At 50.1% G+C, this 24,692-nt stretch overlaps 2 protein-coding genes across 2 annotated transcripts; one reads left to right on the forward strand and one right to left on the reverse strand.

The window, feature by feature from the left end:
• Positions 1–827: 827 nt before the first annotated feature.
• On the forward strand, positions 828–20,477 carry ADA (adenosine deaminase). The gene is made up of 11 exons (XM_062505022.1): positions 828–863; positions 8,347–8,408; positions 11,483–11,605; positions 11,722–11,865; positions 12,670–12,785; positions 15,059–15,183; positions 16,632–16,703; positions 16,965–17,066; positions 17,793–17,860; positions 18,255–18,384; positions 18,778–20,477. Exons 1-11 carry the CDS (start codon positions 828–830, stop codon positions 18,877–18,879), a joined length of 1,080 nt encoding a protein of 359 aa, XP_062361006.1. The 3' UTR covers positions 18,880–20,477.
• A 2,522-nt stretch (positions 20,478–22,999) lies between these two features.
• PKIG (cAMP-dependent protein kinase inhibitor gamma) lies at positions 23,000–24,479 on the reverse strand. Its single transcript, XM_062504795.1, has 2 exons — positions 24,329–24,479; positions 23,000–23,079 (listed from the first exon to the last, which is right to left on the reverse strand). Exons 1-2 carry the CDS (start codon positions 24,477–24,479, stop codon positions 23,000–23,002), a joined length of 231 nt encoding a protein of 76 aa, XP_062360779.1.
• Between the last annotated feature and the right edge of the window lie 213 nt (positions 24,480–24,692).

Here is a 24,692-nt window from a genome sequence, read left to right on the forward strand (position 1 = left end):
ACGACCTGGACATGCAACCTACTCTAGGTGAAACTGTATTAGCAGAGGGGCTGGACTAGATGATCTCCAGAGGTACCTAACCATTCTGTGGTTCTGTGACTTTCTGCCTCACTGTCTTCAAAGATGTGGGCTGCCACGTGCAACCCCCGCAGGAGAGGAAAGCAGGAGGCAGAGGAGCAGCATAAAACATGTCCAGGTCACTGAAAATAAGAAATGAAAAGCTGAATGTGAGTTTGAAAGAGCTGCAAGTAAGTGTATGGTGGACCGAAATCCATCACACAAAATAAAATGAATCATTGAGCAGCAGTTTTGAGAACAGGAAAGGTTAAAACAAACATTGTTGATTTGCTTAAGACTCCAATCAAAGCTGGAGATCGCTTTCCTTTCTATTTTCTGCCAATGTTATCATTGGAGGAGCAGGTCCACCCGGGCCCTCAGCTCCTGAAGGAAACGCGAGTGGGATTGCAGGAAGGGTGGGTTTGGATTCAATGTGAGGGTGAAGTTCTTCCCTGTAAGAACGCTGAGGTTGGCACAGGGTACCCAGACAAGCTGTGGCTGCCCCTGAATCCCTGGAAGTGTCCAAGGCCAGGCTGGACACTGGGGCTTGGAGCAGCCTGGGCTAGCAGCAGGTGCCGCTGCCCATGGCAGGGAGGAGGAACGCGATGAATTCTAGCGTGTCCCCACATCGAAGCGCCCCGCTCCGTGTGTCTGCCCCGGGCCCGGCGTGCGCGGGGCGGGCCGGGGCGGGGCCGGCGGGGGCCGGGCGGGCGAGCGGGGCCGGCGGGGCGAGCGCGGAGCGGCGGCGGCAGAGCGGCGACAGCGGCGGCATGGAGGGGGCACGGAGGATCTTCGGGGGACCCAAGGTGAGCTGGCAGCGCTGCCGGAGGCGCAGGGCCGGCAGCGGGGCGTGCACCGGCGCCGAGGTGCTGTGCACGGGAGCGGGGAGCGCGGCGTGCTCGGGGCGGAGGAGCCGTGCCCCGGGCGGAGGAGCCGTGCCCCCCGGTTCAGAGGAGCCGTGCCCCGGTTCAGAGGAGCCGTGCCCCCCGGTTCGGAGGAGCCGTGCCCCCCGGTTCAGAGGAGCCGTGCCCCGGGCGGAGGAGCCGTGCCCCCCGGTTCAGAGGAGCCGTGCCCCGGTTCAGAGGAGCCGTGCCCCGGGCGGAGGAGCCGTGCCCCCCGGTTCGGAGGAGCCGTGCCCCCCGGTTCGGAGGAGCCGTGCCCCGGTTCGGAGGAGCCGTGCCCCGGTTCAGAGGAGCCGTGCCCCCCGGTTCGGAGGAGCCGTGCCCCGGTTCAGAGGAGCCGTGCCCCCCGGTTCGGAGGAGCCGTGCCCCCCGGTTCGGAGGAGCCGTGCCCCCCGGTGCGGAGGAGCCGTGCCCCAGTTCGGAGGAGCCGTGCCCCCCCCGGTCCGGAGGAGCCGTGCCCCCCCCGGTCCGGAGGAGCCGTGCCCCCCCCGGTCCGGAGGAGCCGTGCCCCCCCCGGTCCGGAGGAGCCGTGCCCCCCCCGGTCCGGAGGAGCCGTGCCCCCCCGGTCCGGAGGAGCCGTGCCCGCTCCGGTCGTGCCCCGGAGCCGAGCGGCCGCACCTGCTCTCCGCACGCCGGGGCTGCAGCCGGGTGGGAGCTGGAGCACGGCCGGGATCGCTGGGGATGGGACCCCGGGACAGGGCTCGGCGGGCGCTGTCACCCCGCGGTCCCAGTCGAGCGCTGCGCTGCTCCCCGCAGGGACAGGGACAGGCACGGGCTGTCCCGCACATCCCTCTGCAGGAGCGATGCGGGTCCAGGCTCGCCCCAGCGTCCGGCCGCGGACACTGCTCCGCCAGGCTGGGGATGTGCAGGTGGCTGGGGAAGGAGCGAGTGTAGTCTGCTAAAACAGGTGGTTTCTCTTGTGTTTTTAAATTTTGTTTTGGGGGTTGATATTTTTTTTTGCGTTTTCTTTGTTGTTTTTGTTTTTGTGGTTTTTTTGTTTTTCTCTTACGCATTCAGTTCAGTTGTTCCTCAGATACCCACAACACCACTTTGGAGCACTCTGACAGCAGGCACCAGTCTTTCACTGTCTCTATGCCCTGTATGCTACATCTTTGGTAGGCACATGTGGTAATGTGTTTATCATCCAGATTGTAAAACAGAGGACAAAGAAGATGAAACAGCTGTGGCTAAGCAAGAGTCCTGTATCTGATGGAGGAGCACTGCCTGTGCTGCAGGGTGGCTCAGCTCTCAGACTGTGGTCTGGGTAAGGTGCTGTACAGGGAGCAGGTCTGCCAGGTTGGACTCTTGTAGGAAAGTAGTAGTCAAGGCAGAGGAGACCAAGAAAAGTGATGTGAGAGTTGTGGTGCTGCTCTGGGAGAACATAAGTGGTGGCAACTGCTTGTGGCTTTTCCAGAAAAGAAGACTGTATCCAAAACCACAAAAGGATTGGGTGTTTTTGCTGCTATTTGAATTCTCTCCCACTCCCAAACCGTTTATCTCTCAGTTGAGTTTGCACCAGGAAAGTCTCACATACTTGGAAAGGGTGGTGTGCACAGGTCTGATTAATGTTTCATTCCCTCACCATGGTTCCCTTTATAGGAAGCTGATCCATGCAATAGCAGGCAAACCTTGATACCAAAATCCAGGGAGCATTGGCAGCTGCTAATGGTTAAAGCCTTTTTAAGTCCACTACAGTTTTGGGAGATAGTGGTGCTTCATCAGCTCCACCAAGAAAAAAGGCTGTTGGTTCATCCAGTGGTTTTAAACTTTTAGCTGAGAAAAGCAACTTAAGTTCTTCTTTCATTTGTGTTTCCACTTTTCCAGTGTGTGGGAGACTGGGATACCAAAGAGAAAGACCTAGGAAAAACTGTAGGGTTTGACTGCTAAGATCAGGCTTCTGTTGTCTGGATATTGGCAATTATGAGACTGGTCTTCCTGACTCAGGTGGTCCCTTTCAGTCCTGTGAACCTGCTAAGTCAGGCTTGGGGGGAAAAAAATGGGCCTGAAGTCAGTTAATGAGCCCTATTCATTCCTCTGGATCCTCTACCATTGGGAACTATCAGGTTTGTGTTTTAGAGATGTTTCTGGTAACTGGAGCAGCTTCAGCCCCAGCTGAATGTGGGGCCACAGGTGCCTCTGTGTTTTTCAGGAACTCGCTGACTCCCAGTGACTGCAGTGATGAACAGGGAGCTGTGGGAGAACAGCTTTGAACCCTGCTTGTTGTAGGCCATAAAAGAACAGAAGAGGCTGATGTTCAGTTGATATCAACCATCACTTTTTCTGTTCCGCAACCAGAGCACTGTGCTATTGCTCACTGCCCTCTTCTTGTAGGCCAGCTGCAGCCTACGGGGGGCTTCAGGACATGTGGCTGTCTTCTCCTGCAGCTCCCACGTGCCTTGAGCTGTGTTGTGGAGAGCAGAATGGGAGTAGGGGTTTCTGGGGTCAGGCCCACTCTCTCCAGTGGCTGGTGTAGCTCATTTGCAAAATAACCATCAGGTGGCATGGGGCCGTGTGAGGCACACTGTGTGTGGCAGCCTCCCAGAGAAGACTGGCTGCTGATCCAGCCTGGGTGGTTCCAGAGGTGCCTGTGCTGGCTGTACCCAGGGGGTTTGAGAGGACATCCTGCCCCACTCCCTGTAGCACTGCAGACTCTTCCTGCCTATTGAGGGGACTGCGAGTGCTCAATGGTATGTGGAGGATGATGTTGGATTTGGCTTGTCTACTTCTTGTGCACAGCCTGACTTGGCAGGGGTCAGAACCTGGTGCTGCTGAGACTGTGCTGAGCTCAAGCCATACTTTACACAGTGGTACCTCGTGTGCTTAGTTCTTCCATAATTGGGTGAGGGGATGCTCTTAGATAATCTTCTCAGATCCACTTGTCAAACCCAGTGGCAGTAGGAGATTGTCTTGGTGCTGCACAAAGTGCCAGGACTCTGCTTATTGCTCTGAAGCAGTGCCTTGCTCCAGGCAGCTGTGGGTGTGAGGTCTGTGGTGGACTGGTGGGCACATGGCCCTGCCACCCCATGGGAACCAACACCTGAGATGACACACAGCCACCATCACCTATTGATGTCACCAGGAGTCTCCTACTGAGGTCAGTGGAGCTTGAGTAGCTGGTGCCAGGAGGGTGGTACTAAAGGCTGCTCAGCACTCGAGCATCTTCCTCTTCCTCAGCCACCAAACCCATGAATCATTGTCCAGATGTAGAAAGCACACATATTTCCTGTAGTGGAGCACTGTGGGGCTTGTAGTCTCCCACGTTTCTCTTTTAAAGTCTCACCCCTTAAAGCATGTGACAGATAATCTCCCAGATGCATTTGTGGTGCTCTCAGGATAATGCTGTGCTGCTTCCACCTCACAACTCTCTTGAGCCACTCTCACCTCTTGCTTCTAAATGAGTGTTTGAGATGAACTTAGGATGAGGAACTCTGTTTCTAACAGCACACTTCAATAAAACCAGTCTTTGGGGAGCACAATTGTTTTTTGCAGTGATTTGCCATGCTTATCTAATAATTGACAAATTACAGCTGTAATTACCCTGATTTTCAGTCATTGAGATTAATAGAATTAACCTAAATTATCCCCTTTTATGAGGCTGATAAATAATCCTGGGCAAAGTCACTGTTAAGGGTTTCAAAATGATGCAATTTTGTCAGCTGCCTGATTATCTATTAATGTCTGCAGGAAATCTCACAATAAAAGGGGTGGACTGACTTTGGTCATTGTACATATTTTAAAAATAGACCCTAAACCCCCATAATACAGAAAATCCTTCAAGTGCTTTATCTTGAATGGCTTTTTTTATGCCATATAAGGGACAAGCTGAGCAGGTAACTGCTCTGCCATGGTCCACTGATCAAACAGTAATAGAGAAATTGTGTTGGGTTGACTGTGGATGAAAATACTTTGAATGTTTAGTTAACTTTTCCCCCTCAATTTCACTAAAACAAAAATAATCAGACTTGATCTTGGAATGGAACATACTTGTTTGAGTACCTTAATTTTGTGTTTGAATTTATTTTTGAAGCTTATTACATCTCAAAGAAAACTTTACAATATTTTCAGAGAAGTCAAGCCAGAGCCCTTAAAACTTCTCCTTTTTAAAAATCTGAACCAACTTGCTGATATCTGTACTAATGAGTCATGTGCTGTGGTTGAGCTAAAATTTTTTTGCATAAAAGTGGAAATCACTGGGTTTGCTGTGATGGCCTTGCTGGGGGCTGTCTGTGCTGAGGATACACAATTTACAGCCTTTTGAATGCTCTTTGAACCCATCTCTCTGACTTTCAACAAGTCTAGAGTGAAACTAAATGTTTTCTTGCATTACACTCTGGGTTTTTGATGTGCTGGTGGGAGGTCAGTGGAGGTGCAGGAGGGACTAAAGGGTTCCTGCACAAAGCTGGTCTTGAGGGTCTCACTGTACTTGGGAGAAGAAAAAAGCTCCTTCCTCAGGAAAGCGTTGGAGGGTTCTGCTGCTTTTTTGTTCTTCATCAGAACAGGTGGTACCACATCCAGCTGGGCTGTGAGAAGGGAAGTTACCAATCTGGTCTAGTGGGTGGCATCCCTGCCCACGGCAGGGGGTTTTGAACTAAATGACCTTTAAGTTCTTTTCCAACCCAAATCTTTCTGTGATTCTATGATCAGTGGTCCTGAAGTGGTTGAAGGCTCCTGTCTAGTGCTGGTGCAGCCTGCGGTGCTGTTCAGATCCTTCACCAGCTGTTGAGATTCCAATAAAATGTGCGTGCTCTTGCTTTCCCTATAAATAAATTGGAAGGTTTGGGGTGGGAGACCACATGCACATAGAGTTGTGTACTAAAGAGCAGAGAGCTTTGGAAGAAGCACTGGGCTCCTGCATTCACCTAATTTCTGCTTGCTCAGGCATCGTTCCCTGGAGCCACAGTTTAGAGAAAAGTCTTTCATCCTTATCTGGGTACTTTCCTTGGCTTAAGGCAAGGTCGTGTCACCCATTTGTATCTGGAAAAGTCTTGTGCTTTGTTTACCCGAAACAAACAGGCAGGAAGAGAGCTGAAATGTAATCTGCAGTGAGCAGCCTCCCACGGACCTGGAAGCCCTCAGCGTTTGCACGCAAGGTGCCCAGGGCAGATGAGCTGCTGGGCTGTTCCTCTGCCTTGCATCCTTATCTGGAGCCCTGTAGGCACACCTTTGCATCTTCTCTTGAATGTCCTTTGGCCATTTAAATAGCATAGATTAGTTCGAAGCTGCAGAAAACTCTGCTCTGAAGAACCGGTCTTGAAGGAAACACAAAACTTTTTGGGTTGAGCAGCATTGCACAAGGGCTCCTCAGCACTTGGTTTAAGTGGCTCCAGACCCCAAAAAAGGCAGACAGGCGACAAAGAGCCTGTTGCTGATTTTGGAGAGGAACTTGCTGCTTTATAAGTGTGTCCCCTGCAGAAGTGGTAGGAGGAGGTGACTCACATAGATGAAGGATGCCACGGAGTCTGCTTTCTCATTGATGGAAATCTCATGTTGAGATGTTCTCCCCAGACACACTTAGAAAGTGATTGAGGGAGAAGACCTCAATAGGTTCAGGTTGCTTTGTTTTTAAATCCAATGTGATCAAATTTCAAACCTGTAACTCCATCAGAAAGTCATAAGGGCTGTTGAGTACCTCAAGGAGTGGATCTTGTATGGTTTTGAAATAGGAACTGGAGCTCAGGAGTGGAAAACGTGCCAGGCGTCCACATCTGGTAATGCAGGCCATGTTTGCATCCTGTTATTTTATCTGCTGCTTTGCAGGACATTTAGTCCTCATAAGCAGGATTGCATAACTCAAGGAGGGGGGAAAGATCAGGTTTTTGCCCTTTTAAAATCTTCCTCTCTGTAGATTCAGATTGTATCTTAAGGGCAGGAGAAGTGGCAGGAATATGTTTGTACCATCTGCTCTCAGTGGTGTCTGTGGGTGTATTCATGACCCCGGGCCAGCTGATTGCCACCAGCAGTTTGATCTATCCTGAGCCTGCCACACCTGCATTTTGCATGCCACCAATGTTTCAGTGGCAGCTTCACAGCCATCATGTGGAGATGGCCTGAGCCCCAGCACTGTCCCTGCCCTGCCTTTTGCAGCAGAAGGGGCCAGTGGAAGCCCTGGCAGTGAGTCAGGTGCCTCTGCCTGCAGGGCAGCGTGTGGGGATGGGAGTGAGCTCTTGGGCATCAGTGCACGCCCCAGGGCACTGCCAGCCCTGTGCCAGGAGCTCACCTCACCTGTTCTTGGACACTTGCAGGCACTGCTTACTCAATTTTCTCCCAGCTCCTCGTAGTTATTGTTTGATACATACCCTGACGCCAGAGGGTTTGTGGGTTTTAATTAGTAACCCTGGGTAGTTTAGTTATCCATGAAAATATCCAGTCCTCTTCTAAATCCTACTCCCTTCTTACCCTTTGCACCCTGCAGCTATCATCTCTGCAGGGAAATGCAGAGATGTTATAACTAAATGTCCATGATGTTATAACTAAAAAAGAACCTTGTGTTTTAAGTTTCTAATCTGCAGTTTCATTTAAAAATACAATAAGATCAAATATGTATTTTGTAGGCTATTCTGTTACTTAAAAGAAAACAGTTCTGGAAGGATGGATATCTAGCTGAAACGTTTTACAGCTAATATTTTCCTTCCCAGTTCAGCTTCCAGATCATATTTGTCATGTTCCTCCAAAAGCCCCAGCTGGCTAATGGACAAAGCCTGCTTTTGCTTTTCTGGGTTTCTTTCTCTAAAATCCAATGTTTCAGCAATAATGGGGGAATAGGGCTTCAGAATGAAAAGACCTGTCCCTTTTTTAATGACTAAAAATTTAAGTGTTTTATTTTGAAACCTTGTTACTTCTATGGGGCAACTTGTTATCATTATTTTTTACAGCCCTTTTTGTGCCTTGGGACTGACCCCTTGTGTAGGATTAGAGAGCCTGTAAACCCTGATAATACCATGTAATTAACAACCTGTCAGGAACTGATTCTTGGAAGCGAAGTCAAAGTTTTCGTGTAATGACTCTTAGCAAATTAATTAGGGTTTGGATGCATGTGATTTCAAGGAGGAAGCAAGCTGGAAAGTGAATGTGTTTGGGGTTTGCTTTTTTCACTCCTCCTGAAATCTAAATAAGGATAGGGTGGTCCCTAAAAATTACTGGAAACAGGATAAATGTCTAAAGATTCATTAAGTGTGTGAGCTGCAGCAGCCATAACAAAATATTTAGACAATACTTAGGTTTGAATAATAAACTTTATGATGATGATATTTAAGAAACGTTTATATTCTTCCTTGTCATGACTTTGTCCCTGTATTGACTACCAATTTATACCAATGTGAGCACCAGTTACTTCTCTCTGAATTATTGTTGCAGCTCAAGAATATCTGACCCATTTCTCTTATTGCAGGTAGAGCTTCACGTCCACCTGGATGGAGCCATCAGACCAGAGACCATCTTGTACTTTGGCAAGTGAGTTGTAGAGGGAAGGAAGTTCTGGGAGCTGCAGTTCAAAGGCATCCTCCCTTCTGCTTCTCCAGATCTGTGACAGAGGAGCTCCTGCAGGCAGCGCACCTGGCTGGTGCTGGTTCTGTTTCTGCTCAGAGCTGGCTGCACAGTGTGAGGACACTGAGCACAGCCCAAAAGACAGTGGGGCTTCCCAGGTAGCAGGAATGTGACTGAGGTGCTTGTGAGTTTGTGAGCTGGGCAAGCTCAGAGGAGTCACCATAAGAAAAAAACAGAAGATGTCTCATAAAGAGCTGCCTGCCTTTGAAGTGTACCCAGCACACAACAGAGATGCTGTGTTCTCATTTCTTTTCCCACATTACTAATCACAAAACCAAAACAGCAGGCTGGGAGTTGTCTTGGTGGTGGTAGTGCTGTTGCAGGGTTTGGGAGGAAAAGCCAGCTGGGGTGCCCTTGCCTGCCCTGCTGCCATGTGCATTTGAATCCCAGGCTGTCTGCCTGGTGCCAGCAGTGAGGAGTCACGCTGATGTGGGGGTGACCCAGGGAAGCACTTGGCAGTGACTTGGAGAGAGGCTGTTTCCTTGACAGAGCCCACGTGCATCTTCCCTCAGTGTAGACCGTGTGGGAAGCATGGGGTGAATGATTAACCTGTGTGAGGGCCTGGCTCCACATTCGTAAGCAAAATAAACAAGATTTCTTCCAGCTGTCACTGATACTCTCAGATCAAGAAGGCAGCAATTGTAAGGATTTTGGGAAATGGGTCTTAGATATTTTGGAGAGGAAATCAATTTGAAGGAGGATGGGCATCCTGTGAGCCCAGCAGATTCCAAGGCAGTGCAGTCCTAGGGAGAAATATTCTTGCTGGAGTAGCTTTTCCTGCAGGGCCTGGCCATACTTTGTGCTGTGTAGTCAGAGAAAGGAGGGTGGGTCAGGGCTGTCCATCCCATTTTTTGCTGGATGCTGGCATGCTGAATTCAGGGTTCCTGCTGATGGGCTGCAGGGCTGGAATACAGTCCAAATGAACAGAAGAGTTAGTGCTGACTCCCTGGGGCTCTGCTGGGTCCCTCTGCCTGCAAATGGGAAATGCCAGTGTCGTCCCCTAGGAGAATTGTAGGAGCCCTGAAACCCAGGAAGCACTGGCTGGCTGGGGATCCTGTGCCAGGATCCTTTCTTAGGGTAGAAACCTTCATTGCCTGAGTGTGTGCTGAGCTCCCTCTTATTTTTAAACAGACCTGGCATCCCTCTGAGCTGCCAGCCCTTGGGTGGAGCAAGGCTGTGCTATTCATGGGCTCTAAAACTTGCACTCACGCACAAAAAAAACCCAGTGGGGCAGTGCAGAAGGCTGTAGGGGCCTGACTGCCTTAATAACCTGACCCTGGGCACAGAAAGCTGCCTGTGGTCTATTTTCAAAGATAAAGAACTGGAAATAATTTTGCTGTTTGGTGGTGTTTGACCATGTACACGAGCCCCCTTGGGCAGTGCACTGCTGAACTCGGCTCTTTTTAGAAACTCTAATTCTGTCAGGTCTGGGTCAGTCTTTGCATGGTGCTTCTGCTCTGCCAAAGGGGTCAGAGCTGTTACAGATGTCTCATGGGGACTAGGTGTCCCCAAGGAGAGGTGCCCTTTCTATGGTGGGATAGTGAGCATGGTGCTGCCTGCGGCTGAGGGAAGTCTGGGAAGGACTCTGAGATGGCAGTGAGGACAAACATGTCCCCCTCTGGCCACTTTGCTTCAAGAAGGATCCTACCTACAGGGAGGATTGGATGGGGCAGCAGCAGCTCCAAAAGCCACACTGGCATGATCGACCAGATCTCCTCATCCAGGGATGATTGCAGTGTGGATCATCCCGAAGCGCTGCCACTGGTGCCAGCATGAAGGCACTGCTTCAGGAAGCACATGAAAGAAGTCAGGGAAGGGGCTTTGCTACAGGAAACTTTCCTGGGGCAGGTGGAGGAAGGTGCATGTTGGCTCCTGGAGCAGAGGCCGATGTGTCAGTGCCATGGAAAGGGCAAGGCAGGGAGGAAAACCGATGCCTTGGCAGCAATGAGTGTTCCCTGCTGAATGCCAGCAACTTAATCTGTGCGGATTGCATGTGAGGGCTGAGTGTGGGGCTGGTTTCCTTCCTGGCTGAGTGGGGAAGGAGCAATGTTTACCAAGCCCAGGAGCCATGGCTCATTGGGATGGCCGCTGGCATTGCAGCACTGAAGCTGTGGTGTTTTGTCTCTATTAGCAGAGTTCTCCTATCAATCAGCTGTAATTCATTGTGGCAGGAAAGAGGATTAAAAACAAATGTCTGGTTATTACTCCAAATTTGTTTTGGCTTGTGCAGGGTACCAGAGGGCAGGGGGGTGGCAAAGCCTGCCCAGGAAGCTGCAGTGCCCTTGGCTGGCAGCCCCCTTGATCTTGGCAGTCACCACACCAGGAACACCTTCACCCCCTCAGTATTCCAGCTGTTCCTGGGGAACGTGGCCACTTCCCTCTTGGGAGCATTTATGTGGGCATTAGCCTGTCTGTCCCTGCACTGGGAGCAGCAGTTGCTGTTTGTTCCTGTGTGGGAGGTGTTGCTGTCCCAGAAGATGCCACCAGGATGCTGGGCTCAGGAAGCAGGAGCTGCTGGCACTAAAGCCATGAGCCACGACACTTCTGCCTGTGTGATCCCAGGCCTTGGAGCATCTCCTTGATTTTTTAATCCTTTGAGCCTACATATGTGGAAATTAACTTTTCTAAAGAATTTTGGCAATTCTGCTGCTATGTCTAGGAGGTGCCAAGAAATAATCCAGAGCCCCTTTAGATGAACTCCTTCTTAAGCTTAAAATGTGCCCTGGCTGTGTTCCTGCCGGGTCAGCCTGGGCTTGTATTTCGGTTTGTTTGTGCTTTGCCTGTGCTTTGGACTGCCTTCCTCTCTGCTGAGATTCAGGGCTCCATCCGTGAGGAGATTTTGGAAGGACAGCGTGTGCTGTATCTTTCCTGTGAGGAAATGGTGGTTGATGCTGCCAGCTTTGGATGCAACTGGTGTGTAAAATGGGCTGATTAAAAATGCAATAACCTTCCCTGTCAGTAACGTGTGACTTCGTTTCCAGGAAAAGAGGCATCCCTCTCCCTGGGGATACTGTTGAGGAGCTCATGAAGTATGTCAGCTATGACACACCACTGACACTTCCAAAGTTTCTAGAGAAATTTAATTATTACATGCCTGCCATTGCGTAAGTACCCTGCTTTTTGCTTTTTCCCCTCTCAACCCTTGGCAGGATCCCTTGGCTCAGCCTTGGAGGTCCCCTGTGGGCCTTGAGGGTGACAAGTCCCACTGCCATCCCTGCAGGGGTGACCGTGAGGCAGTGAAGAGAATTGCCTACGAGTTTGTGGAAACAAAAGCGAAGGAAGGAGTCGCCTACGTGGAGGTCCGGTACAGCCCTCACCTCCTGGCCAACTCTGGTGTGGCTCCCATCCCCTGGGGACAAGCTGAGTGAGTGATCCTGCCGTGCTGGGCAGCTCCTTGGGCTTGGAGAAGGCATCCCCATGCCAGTCAGCCACTGTGTGTTCAAAGCTGCTGTAACAAACCTCTTCTCATCTCCCATGCAGCGAGAGCCAGCCTGCTTCCACCTCTCTCTGCCATCAACAGGGCTTTTCATCTTGAATACCTCTGTGTGCTGCAGTGTTTTAGCATCCCTTGCTCTGGGCACCAAGTTCTGCATGTGCAGAGCAGCTGCAACATTCTGGCTGAAGCCCTTCCCTGTGACAGGGAAAGAAATGTCCACATATGGACTGCCTGACCACAAAATGGGAATTTGAGCTGGCAGAGGTGGTGGGTGGTGTTGGAGGGGGCTGGTGGTCAGATCCCTTCCTTTCATGTCATCTCCCTGTGATATGTGCCTCTCATTAAATCAGTGCTGGGCTCTGGGGCCCCTTCAAAGAGTGCTGTGGTGAATGCTGAGCCCTGGGCTTGCCCCTGCCCAGCTGTAGAGAATTGTGTGCCCTAATGAGATGCTCTGGCAAATAGGGGGCTCCTCTGCTCAGGCAGCATGGGCACCCAGTTCCCCAATGCCTTTCTACACCTTAGTGTCATCTGTGCCTGCTTCAGTGCCTGATATCTGGTAAATGTGGTCGTGGCATGGGTGTAAAAGGTGCTCTGGGGCTCCGGGTGGTCTCAATGGGCTGGTGGAACCTGGGGCAGCCTGTCCTCCCAGGGGATGCTGTGCTGAACCTGTGGCTCCTGCCTGCCTCCCTGGCAAGTGTCTGGCCTCTTGCTGATGGCTTTTCTTCCCTGCAGGGGAGACCTCACTCCAGACGAAGTGGTTCAGCTCGTAAATCAGGGACTGAAGGATGGAGAAAGGGATTTCCACATCAAAGCCAGGTCTATTCTATGCTGCATGCGCCATATGCCAAGTAATGTATTGCAGCTCCCCTGCTGCTCTGTCCCTTCCCTGATGTGTGTGTGTGTGTGTGTGTGGTGGGGGGGGTCCCTGGGTCTGGGGCCCCTGCAGGAATGTGGGGCGAGCCCCAGTCTGGGGGTCTGATACAGGACCAGGCAGTGCTGAGGAGATTCTGGGGTTTTCTGCTCCTTTCACTGGAGGGAAAGGTGTGCTGGATGCAGGAGGGGGTCTGTGGGTACAACCAGTGTCTGAAAGGTCTTGATGGAGGGTCAAAAGGGGCTCTTCTGTCCTCTGCTGGGGGAGCTGTGATCTCTGTCCCCTGCCCAAAAGCCAGAGCTCACCTTGGACCGGTGAAAGCCATTGGCACAGTGAGCACTTGCATCTGCCACGAGTGACTGGAGGTCTGAGAGCAAATGGTCATGGAAGGAGGAGCAGGTATGACATCTGGCACTTCCCTGCTCGTGGTCCTACAGCAGGATGCTCCTTCCTTAGCCTGGGGTGGCCAGAGAATCCTCTGCCACCAGGCAATCTCTGCTGGCTTAAGCTGAAAACATGTCAGATATACTTAAGGCACATATATAAAATGGTTTTTTGTAACATCAGTAGCTCTGATGAAAAATTTTGTTGGTAACAGGTGCTGTGACCCAGAATAGGAAGAAAACCCAGTTTCCAACATTTCAGTGGGCTGTAGAATTTTGTAGGCATCTTTCTCTAAGGAAGGATGCAGCCAGAGAGAGGCTGTGTGGCAGTAGCTATTTTATGTGAAGATTTTATTCTGAGTATCTTCATATCTCACACCAGTTTCAGGTAGGCTTAGTAGGGTAGATGGTGGAAAGGTTTTTCCTAGTGACTACATGATTAATTTGTGTCTAGAAATGTGAAAAATTATGTTCTTGGAAAGTGGTAGATTTGAGAGTGGGTTTGTATTTTTTCTGCCTGCGCAGTCAACACCAAACAATACTTTGAAGACTTGATCCTTACATTTCTGTTTTGGGAAATTTGGGTTTCTAGGGGAAAAAAAAATGTTTTTCTTTGTAGACACTGGAGAGGTGTAAGGCGCAGTCACACTGCTCTGCAGTTACAGCTCCTGCTAGGGCACAAGTGGTAAAGGCAGGAGGTGGCAGGAGCATCCAAGGGCATGTGCAGCCTGCACTTCACTGCAGGAGGGATTGCTTGTGCAACCAGCAGAGGTGGCATTCTCTTACCTGTGTCCCAGGGCACCAGCTGATACCCAGAGCCAATGATGTGCTTGATAGAGGGTCTTCAGCAGTGCATTCCAGATGTGCTGCACAGTGAGAAGCCACCCTGTAATTAATGAACTGTTGAGAGGAAGGTGGAGATACCAGCCAGAGCTAACTCATATTAAACTTGTTAATTAAATAATGACTCTAACCCAGCAAGTTGGAAAATGGTGGGAAAAAAATAGACTATGAAGCTGCACACATCATCCTGGTGTGTTCATCTGATTTGGGGATTGTCTGTACATGGCAGGTGCCTGTTAATTATTAACATTACTGTTTATCTCTGTTTCTTGGCCTTTCTGCTAAGGTTAAGTGCTATGTGAGCTGGTAGATGCAGTTTCTTTCTCAGAGGTTGTCAGTCGTGATGAGAGAGAGCTCTGAAGCAGTCGTTGGCCACTTGTTAGTCTCTTTCTCACTGAGGGCAATTAGATAAAGCTTCAGCTCCTTCCCACCAGGACTAGAATCCTTGGGAGAGTCAAGGATGCCCTACAACAGAGCAGGGAGGGCTGTACAGGGTCCCCAGAGATCCAGCCCAGCCCAGTCTCCTCCCTGACAGAACTCATCTGGTGGGACAGTTCTTGCCTTTGCCCTCACCTTGCCCAGCCAGGGAAGGGATGAAAGCTCAGGAGTTGAGGGATTTCTCTAACACACCATATTACAGTCCCAGGGCAGTGCAGTTCATCTGACCTCGAGCCAACTGCAGCAGTCACCACTGCTTGGAAGTTTAATTAATATTTTCCCCTGCTTGAAGTGGAAGTTCCCCCTCTTTGCAGAAAAACATGATAAGAGCAGTTTTACAGCTGGTGAATGCATTTGATTTCTCTTTCATTGAAAACAGACTGATCAGTTGACAGCTTTTACTTGCCTGAAGATGACAGAGATGACACACCTTCCTAGGAGTTTCTTTTTGAGCATCAAATTTTGGGGAAGACTAAAAAAAATAGCTCTAGCCTTCTAGTTACGGGACTAGGATTTGTTTAGAAAAATGCTGAAGGTTTGACCCTTGTGAATGCTTCCTCCTGAATCCTGGTGCTGCCTCTTCCAGGCTGGTCTCCAGAGGTGGTGGAGCTCTGCAAGAAGTATCAAAATGACTCTGTGGTGGCTGTTGACCTGGCTGGAGATGAGACCCTGAAGGTGGAGGATTACTCTGAGCATAAGAAGGCTTATGAGGTTTGTAGAATAAGATTTTAAAAAGAAACTACAAGAAAAATATATATTGAGGGGATGTGTGCGAAGGGACGCTTTTCAAACTGCAAACAGCTGGAACAGCTTAAAAATTCGTTACAGCTATTAAAAACATTCAGTTGAATAGCTAAAGTATTTGTTTATATTTCCTAAATGATTAATGGCAGGCATCATTGCTAAATCGTGGCCTTAGAGCTGGGGCTTGGCAGGCTACCTTGCAGCACTGAGTGTGACATGAGTGACATGGAGCCCAAACCAACCCCCACCTCACTGCTGATGGCTCCTTAGGCTGGTGAAACCACAGCCAAGGGTGGAAGAGACTGGCCTTTCCAGTCTGGCAGAGATCATGGAGGAGCAGAGGGGAAGCTGCACATTTGCAGGGCTTTTATCTGATCATCTCAAATTCGAATACTGGAATGGCTTCAGGAGCCTGATCCCAGGCTGTCTCCAAAGCTCAGCCTTTGCAGGGGCTTGGAGGGAAGGGAAAGCCTCACTCCTCTTTGCTGATGGAAATTTGAGGTTGTTAGTGCCCACCATCCGTGGAGGAGGGGTTGTGCACCATCACTGACAAGAAGGATGGTGGTTTGCAAGCAGTGCTCAGATCTGAAGATACATGGGGCTTCCTTGGGGTCTTCACCCCATCAGTGGGAGCTGATACAAGGCCAGCCTTGTTCACTGCTGTGCTGAGTGAACAGGGTGATTATAAACAATGACACGGGAACAGGGGTTCAGTAACTGATGGGAAGGCAGTCTTGTCCTGCCCTGGTGGGCCAGCAGTACACAGCCTCCTCTGTCTGGAGGATTCATCTTGTCTCTGTGCCAGGGGCTCACTCAGGCTCTGAGATGCTGAAGCAAGCCACCCTCCCATCGGTATTAAGTAACTGAAAAACACTCCTGAGTGCAAATCCCTGAAGGACTGTCTGTGAAGAACGTCTGCTGCAAGATGGAGCTTGCAGCCTGCCTGCTGCTGCCAGCTGGGTGGCCCTTCTCCAGCAAAGCAGAAGCCAGGCTTCCCTCCAGGCTTCCCAAAGCCCAGGTGGCCTGTGACCCTCTGGCAAAGAAATTTTCAGGATGATCATGGAGCTGCACCCAAAGCTGCACTTGTGGGGTCCTTACAGCTGGGCTGCCTCCACCCCCAGCCCCATACAGGAGGGAGGTGCTCATGTCAGGGCATTTCTTCATCTCTGCCCTGGGGTGCTTCTTAAAAGCCTGTGAAGATCCTGGCTGTGCTCCAGTGGAAGATAACCAGGATTTTTAAGTCTCTCTCTCTCTCTGACATTACTGAGCTCTTGCACTCCTTGGACTGCAAGGCTCGTGATCTGTGGGCTCTTGGCACAGGAGCCTTGCTGTGCCCCTGAGAGCAGTGCCAGCCCCAGAGCTTGCTGACCTTGCTGCAGGTGATGGGACTGGAACAATTCTCCCTTGTTTTGCAGGAAGCTGTGAGATGTGGGATTCATCGCACTGTCCATGCTGGGGAGGCTGGCCCTGCTGCCATGGTCAAGGAGGTACGAGGAGTTCTGACTCAGGGCAGAGAGGGACAGGGGTGTGACGTGTCCTGCACTGGGGAGAGAGGCTCCAAATCCTCCCCATATCCATAGGAAAGTGAGCACTGGGGACATGGGCACAGATCTGACCTGATGGCAGGAGAAGGACGTCCCAGGAGCCAGCTCTGTGGTGTGGGTCGTACCTGCAGTGGGATGGGGGTCTGGGCAGGCAGGGCCTGGGCTGTGCTTGGGGGCTCTGAGGGCTTTTCCTGTGCTCTCCAGGCAGTTTATGTCCTGAAGGCTGAGCGTGTTGGCCATGGATACCATGTCGTGGAGGACCCTGAGCTCTACAAGGAGCTGCTGAAGATAAAGATGCATTTTGAGGTAAAGATGTGTGGTGGGAGCGTGACAACCAGGTAGCTGCTATCTGAGTGGAAAACAAGCCTTCACTTGGGCTGTGCTGCAGGCAGGGACAGGACCTGACACCCAAGTGCTCACCACATGTACAGTGATGTTTGTTTAACCCAGATGCCCAAAGCACCACAGGAAAAATGCTGGGGACAAACCTGTCTGTTTGCTGGGGTGTGCTCCTGGGAGCACTGGTGTGCACAGGGAGGGAGGTAGCAGAAAAAATGGATCCTTCTGTGGCCAAGGATGAATTCTGGAGGGTATATTCACTGATTTATACACCTCAAGCCTGAAGGCTCATCCTTCCACAGATCAGGCTGCTGTAGCAGAGCAAGCCTGGTTGGAGGGTGGAAATGCCTGGGTGTTACAGTGCATGTAAGGATTTCTTTTGCTTTTTCCCCAGAGTGGACATAGCCAACTAATAGAGGGAATAATATGTACTTAATACAAGTGGTTTTGTAACTGTGATGGGCACAGGGCTGGTGACTGACTGGCTGTGGGCAACATCCCACTGGCCCCTGTCACAGTCGTGTGGGCTCCTTGCATCCATATCCAGGACATGCACTGTCGGAGTAGTGCTGAGGGGCAGCTGTGGACAAAGCTCTAATCTGGTTTTACCAGTGTGCTGAGCTATCTGTGTGCACAGCTGGGGTTTAGATCCATGTGGTTGATTCTGGTTCTCATGCTTAACTCCCCCAACAGGTCTGCCCTTGGTCCAGTTATCTGACTGGAGCATGTTCTCCGGACTTCACCAAACACCCTGTAATACAGTAAGACTTCTCAATTATGTGAAATCTCAAATAATCGGGATTTGGGTTGATTACAGCTGCTTTATTGCTGTACAAAGCTAAGGCACATCTAATTATGTGTGACAACGTGGCTCATCCATGTCCTTTGGCATGGGAGAGCCTGGTGCAACTGGACGGCTGTGGGGGTCCCTTGGGGATGCTGTCCTGTCCCTCCTGCACATGATGCTGCACCCCAGCCACTCCTGGCAGGTCAGTGCAGAGCCATGGGGGGACAAGCTGAACCTTGTGCTTTTCTCCAGCAGTTCCAGCTGCAAAGACAGCCCTGAGATCTTTGCTTTTGCTGCATTTCACCCTGAGAACTGCACAGTATCACACCCAGTGTTCTGCCCACCAGTTCAACCTGATTTCCTTACAGATTTAAGAACGATCGTGCCAACTATTCTCTAAACACGGATGATCCCCTCATCTTCAACTCCACCATTGACAAGGACTATGGCATCGTGAAGGAACACATGGGATTCACTGAAGAGGAGTTCAAGAGAGTTGTAAGTTGGCTTTGGCTGGGTGCTCTGCTGGTGTCTCAGTGCAGCCCAGAACAACTTGATGGTTTTTCTTTATAAGCTGAAGAGTTTTTAATGTAAACCAGAAAATTCTGCTCTGGCCTTGTAAGTAGGAAAGTAGGACCAGGCTCAAAGAACATATCCCAAAACTCCCAGACTATTCAAAGACCTTTGCTTTGTACTGGTCTCCTGGAACTGCCGCTAGTTATGGGCCAGAGCAGCTGGCATAAAATAAGGCTTTGGAAATGAATCTGAGAGTGGAAAATTTACACTCTCCCTCGCCTGTTGCTGCTCAGAGCCAGGTGCTGGGTTGTGCACAAACATGTGTTCATGTCTGATGTGTCTTATTGTCCCTGTGTTCCCCCTCTGCCTCCTCAGAACATCAACGCAGCACAGTCCAGCTTCTTACCGGAGAAGGAAAAGCAGGAGCTGCTCAACAAGCTGTACAAAGCCTATGGGATGGTCCCCAATGCATCGTGACCTGTCCCTGGGAGCCAGTGTGGAGCAGGGCCCTACTTCACGAGTAGTGCCTGACTGTCCTCTGTGCCAGTGGGAGCACTGGCAGGAGGTGCCCAGAGTCAGTCTCTAGTCCTGGCAGCCCTGTGTTGACCCTTACAGTGCTCATCAGAATCAGACTATCACATACACCTGCTTGTACCCACAAACTGTCCTGAATGGATATCCAGCTTCCTATCCTGCTGTTGTGCAAGCAGACTGGATCTGCCTGCTGGCCTGACTCCCTTCTCCATCTGCTGGTGTTTCTGTGCTGCAAATGCAAACAGAAGAACCTCCCTCTCATTCCCTGTTTTACCTGTCCTGTCCCGCTGACCTGCCTGGCCTTTGCCTGCAGTGCTGAAATAACCACTTTCAACTCTGGCTGTGGTCTGGGTTAATCTTCACCTTTCCAGGGAAGAGGTGTGCTGGTGCTGGCAGGGAGTGAGCAGTCTTTTCAGGTACAGAGGCTTTATTCTTGTCCCTGTGGGTGGGAAGGTTTGGTCACAGCTATATTTACCCAGAGTTAGTCTTGTACTAACAAGACTGGAACAAGAACAAGCTGCAAGCTGGTGCCCTTGCCCCATGCACAGGTCTGAAGGGTAATTAAAATAAAATACAATTTTTTTGGCATCCTTTCTTGTGTAAGAACTCCCATCTATGAGGCCTCCCAATGTCACTGCTGCAGAATTGCACACCTTGGGCTCAGGCCCCAGCTGTGCTCACAGCTGGCCATGACCATGCTCACACATGCATAGGAAGTTGGAACATAATTTTACCACTTTGCACCAAAATCTGTCTTCTGGGATTCTTCTCTCTTTTTTACTTATCTTGGAGAACTCCTGTGAACTGCAGTTTGATCTTCCTCTTACCTTTGTTTAAGACTTGGAAAAAATGTGATTGATTGCCTGGTTAAACAATTCTGCCCTCTTTCTGATTTGACACAATCATTAGGTACTCTTAAGGCTGAATAAGTAAATTAACTTGGACCCATTGTCACACATTGACTCAGGTCCCATCTGATTGCTTCTCTCACTCAATTATGACACTGGCTAGAAGTCAGATCTTCAGTTTGGTGGAGAATTTATAGAGAAACTCACCAAAAATTCCTTTGTGATTTTATGGCATTATAGTGTTTTTACTCAATAAGCAATAGAGCTGGGCAGCCAGAGAAGAGACCATTGTTTTCTTACCTGAGTGTGTGGTGTGCTTTAGCATCCCAGGGGTCTGCCAAGATGCTCACTCCAAAGATACTGTACCAAAAAGTTGCCTTTGACAAGGGGCCGTGGTCACCATTGCCATGGACAGACCATGGACTGGTCCAGCCTCAGCCAGCAGTGATGGTGTGCTGGGAGTATTTTCATTCTTTCTGGGCTTCCATATTGGTCTTCAGAGTAAAATGCTCCTCTCTGAAGAGCTTGGTGCATATATACACATAGATAAATGAAGATGAGAGTGCTTTTCTTACTTTTATAAAGCAGAAGATTAAGTATCACTTTTAGGGACGTGATTGCAGAAAGAAACAGGCCTTTTTTTGGGTCATTTTTCTCCAACAATTGTTTGCAATGAAGGGTTGCTTGTTTGGATTCTGGACAGTTGATTGTTAATCCTGTTTAATAAAATAACAAATTTATATTAAAAGAGAAATCCTTGTGCCTTTCTGTTCAGGAGTAACTGTTAGGGACTGTGGTCTGTGGTCCTGAACCCCTGCTAGACCACAGGGGTTCATTGATAGGTGTGATGGGGCTTTGCTAGCTTGACTGCTGCCTTCTCCTGTTGCCAGATTGGAGCACTATGATAGCCAGAGGGAAGTTTGCTCCCTTGCCAAACAGCCAAGTTGGATTTATGGCTGCAGGTTATTCCAATCCTGTCCTTTTCCCTTCAGTAATCTTAGGGGTGTGTACCACTGCCAGAGCAGCAGTGCCATCACGGGCTACTCTCACCTTTCCATGTGTTTACCAAAGTAGTCACTTATTTTCTCCTGGGTTTTGCACAGTTGGTTGATGCTCAGAGCCAAGGAGGAGCAGTCTGGGCTGCTGGGTTACACTGTCAGTGTGAGCAGGGGAGTGTTTGCCCAAAGGTTTTTGGGTCATTTAGTGCTTGGTTAGACTTTGACAGGTCTGGCATGGCCATGTTCAGCTGAAAAGAAAGGCTTGGAGCATCCCTGTGCTCAGCAGCCTTGCAGATGAGGATGTGGCTGGATTAAAGCAGCTCTTGGTGTTGCAGCACAGGCAGTGACAGTGGCTGAGCTGGCTGTCACTCGCAGGGGGAACCCGATCCCTCTCACCCAACCCCTGAGAGAAGCTGGCCAAAAAGTCCCTACTCCTCTGCCTAAATATAATTCTGAAACAGATATTTTCTCACTAGGGAGAGCTAAGATTAGCCCACGTTTGACTGTTGGAGGTCTTGTGTGTTGCTCAGTCCTTCTGCACTGCCTTTCAGCTCTGTGTGTGTGTGTGTCAGCATGAGCCAAAATTACTGCTCTGTGGTAAGGAGAACTGGAAATGGGGCTTAAAATCACAACTGTGCAGTCAGCCAGGGACAGGAGCTACCTGCTGGTTTGCCCCCGGGCATGGGAAGTGAGAGCAGGCTCTTGGCTGCTGTCTGGGCATGGCTCTGCAATGACACTCAGCCATTCCAGAAGCCCTTTGCCAAAGCAGCAGCCACGGCCACTGCCTGGCTGCCAAATCCTCGTTTTCTGTGGGGTCTGGAGCTGTGGACACCTCTGTGCTCACCCCATGGCCGTTGCTTCTCACAGACAATTCTCCTTCTGTCTGGCAGCCACTTCTCTGCTGATTTATGGCCTTGTTTTGGCTGATAAATCTCAAACTTGTAACATTCAGTTCTTCCCTAGGATGTCAGGGAAATTCTTGCCCTTGTGTCACCAGTGGAGAGTTTCCCAGGTCAGCTCTGCCCTGTCCTGGTGCTGGTGGTCAGTCCCAGCCAGGCTGCTCCACTGAGATCAGTGAAAAACCAGCAATGTTCCTGTAGTTCTGTGCTGCAGAGGGAAAACACCTCTTCCCACTAGCACAAATCCTGCTGGAGCCAGGGCAGTAAACCTGGGAAAGTGGGGGCAGACTTTTATAATCTGTGCCCAGCTACATCTGCTTCCATCTGTGTGCTACAAACCCATGGGGTCTCACAGACCCCAACTCAGGGGACTCTTCTTGCACAGCTCCGTGTCTCCCCATGAAACCACCCCTCAGCTAAAGGCAAAACAAAGGAAGGAGAAACATCCAGGCAGAAAAAAACACCTTCAATGCTTGAAGGCTGTGTCATTTATTCCAACAGCTTATGTAGTTTTATCAAACCATCTTTAACACAAAACACATCTCCTTAAAGAGAGAAGAGTGTGAGATCCTACCAGAGATCATCTCAGCTAACAGCTTGCAAAGTTAAGCCTGAATGTCAACAGTCAAAACAGCAAAATGTTTCTCCCCTCCCCTTAACAACATCTTGAAGTGTTAAAGCCTGAAGAAGAAGATGCCTGTGGCTGGTGCTGCTGGGTCTCCAGGTGGGGCTCATCCCCACAGAGCTGTACTTTGGTCCTTTCCTGATGCTAAGCAGCAGCAGCACAGGTGAGTGGTGTTGACATGAGGGCAGCAGGAGAGGTCAGGTCCTTTCCCCACTGCCCACCCTGACGAGGGGCCATGTGGACAATCCAGAGGCCAGGTCTAAGATGCAGATGAGGGTGAGGCTTAGAAAAAACAATAACCTAAATTTCTAATCTATGGAAACAGAATAAATAATAGTCTAAATCTGCAAAGGAGGAAGGTACCTTGGACAGGAAAATCTGGTGTGTCTATTATTACTGAAACTGTTTTTCCCCTAAGAGAAAATCGCAGCTAAGGCATCTTGAGAATGGCTCATATCACTACAACCACGGCAGTGTTGCTCTAAACCATTAGGGATGGGGACAGAAGTCTTTTGGAGGTGCCAGTCCTTGCAAGTGTCTTGTGTCTCTCTCCACAAGCATGGTTCCAGCAGAGGCATTTGACAGACAGCTTGCTGTTCCAGGTTGGCTTTTGTCCACAGATTCAACAAATTCTTGTTTAATGTTCACAGCAAGACCCTCCTCCTGCCCATCCCACCCCCCCCTTTTTTGCTTTCATGGGGAGGGGCTGCTTTCTTGCCCCTTTGGTCTTGCTCCGGGGTCGTTGTCAGAAGAACTGGCATCTCTTTGGCTTTCTGCAGAAGGGAGGATTGGGAAGAAAGCACAGTTACACCCTGCTGAGGACACAAGCCATAAGTGATTGCTGTAGCTGATTTCATCCAGAAAGACAAAAGATTTTCACCTGAAGATCTATCACTTCCCTCCTGTGACCAGATACTTAGCCTCATAAATTGAGTGTTCAAGGCCAGGCTGGATTGGAGTGGGAAGTAGAGTGGAAGGTATCCCTGCCCATGGTAGGTGGTCTTTAATGTCCCTTCCAAATCAAACCATTTTCTATGATTCTATGATTAAGAGTATTGGGTTCTCCCTTCACATTCCTGGAGTACAAACACTTCTCAACACATCTTGCAATGCTGGGAGGGAGCCTCAAGGTAGGGATGTGCACTCACCCGACTTTCAAGTGCTCCAGAACTGTCTTCCTGACAGCCTGGCAGCTGCCTGAGCTGCTCTCTGGTGGAGCAGCTCCACTTTGTGCTTACTATGGATAGGTGGATGGACATGTGCTGGTATGGTCATGTTGAAAGAAGTACAGTTGGAGCAATGAATGTATTTTAAAATGTTTTTATAGTTACAGGTTGAGGATTAAGAAAGCAAGGGGGGAAACTGAGTTTCCCTTCTGCCATGATAGCCTATGTTGTGTTGGTTATTAGTGAAATCAGAGTGGCAGGTTTGGACAGAGGATTCAAGCTCATCACAGCCAGCTGAGCAGCAGACACTGAGCAGGGTGATACTGCTGCCACGTTTGGGTTGAAGGGGAGGATTTGGAGATGGCTGTTGGTGTGAAAGTTATTTCTGTTGTTATTTGAAATACTGCAGAACTATTCAAAGGTTGATGATTTTTTTTTTTAACAACCAACCAAAAAAGAAAAATTAAACCACAGCCTGCTCAATACATGATTTTTACAAAGCCTAAGGTATAACTGATGTGTAATTTGCTCTAAGAAGGGTCTTGGTCAGTACATGCCTTGTTTAAGCACCAGTGAGCAAAGGGCCTGGGCTGGAGCATCCAGTGCTCCTGTGCCAGGATCCAGGGATCATTCTGCTCACTGCAAGCACTGCTTGACCTGGAGAGTCTCCCACTACCTGAGCCCCCATGAGCGTGCAGGCACTGACTGAAGCAATGAGAAATGGGATGTTCTTCCTGAGCATCAGCCTGATGCTGCTGGAGACAGCACTGGCCACTTGTGCTGCCATTTTGTGCCTTCCCTCCCAGCCTGTGCCAGGACCTGCTGGGCTTTCTGCTGTATGCCTGTGGCAGCTCACCTGCTCCTTCAACAGCGAGGTCACCCATGTCCTCGGTCAGCTTGCGCATGCTGATGGTGGTGGCCTCTCTCTGGATGTCATGGACGGCGTTCCTCCGGCCAGCCCGGTCGCTGGAAATGAAGTCGGTGTAGGTGCTGGACTCTACCTCCATTGCATCTCTATTTGCTTGCAAAATGCTGTGGAGAAAGCACAGCTGTGAGGCCCAGGATGCTTGGCATGGCTCCCTCCAGGTTAGGTTACTCTGTGGGGTAACGTTACAGCATGAGAAATAGTCCTTGTAACTCTGCTCCAGTTCCTTTGACAGCAGGTACTGAAATGTCAGGCATCACCTCCCTCATGTGGGGCAATGTGTGGGGAGACCCAC

Source organism: Cinclus cinclus, chromosome 18 (assembly GCF_963662255.1).
Source record: "Cinclus cinclus chromosome 18, bCinCin1.1, whole genome shotgun sequence".
Classification (NCBI taxonomy): Eukaryota; Metazoa; Chordata; class Aves; order Passeriformes; family Cinclidae; genus Cinclus; species Cinclus cinclus.

What these genes read in the sequence shown, in the direction of transcription:
- ADA (XM_062505022.1), top strand. Translation starts at nt 828, where the DNA reads ATGGAGGGGGCACGGAGGATCTTCGGGGGACCCAAG. An exon ending in GGATCTTCGGGGGACCCAAG is followed by an intron (nt 864 to 8,346) that starts GTGAGCTGGCAG and finishes CTCTTATTGCAG; the next exon opens with GTAGAGCTTCACGTCCACCT. An exon ending in ACCAAACACCCTGTAATACA is followed by an intron (nt 17,861 to 18,254) that starts GTAAGACTTCTC and finishes ATTTCCTTACAG; the next exon opens with ATTTAAGAACGATCGTGCCA.
- PKIG (XM_062504795.1), bottom strand. Translation starts at nt 24,479, where the DNA reads ATGGAGGTAGAGTCCAGCACCTACACCGACTTCATTTCCAGCGACCGG. An exon ending in CCTCGCTGTTGAAGGAGCAG is followed by an intron (nt 23,080 to 24,328) that starts GTGAGCTGCCAC and finishes TCCCTTCTGCAG; the next exon opens with AAAGCCAAAGAGATGCCAGT.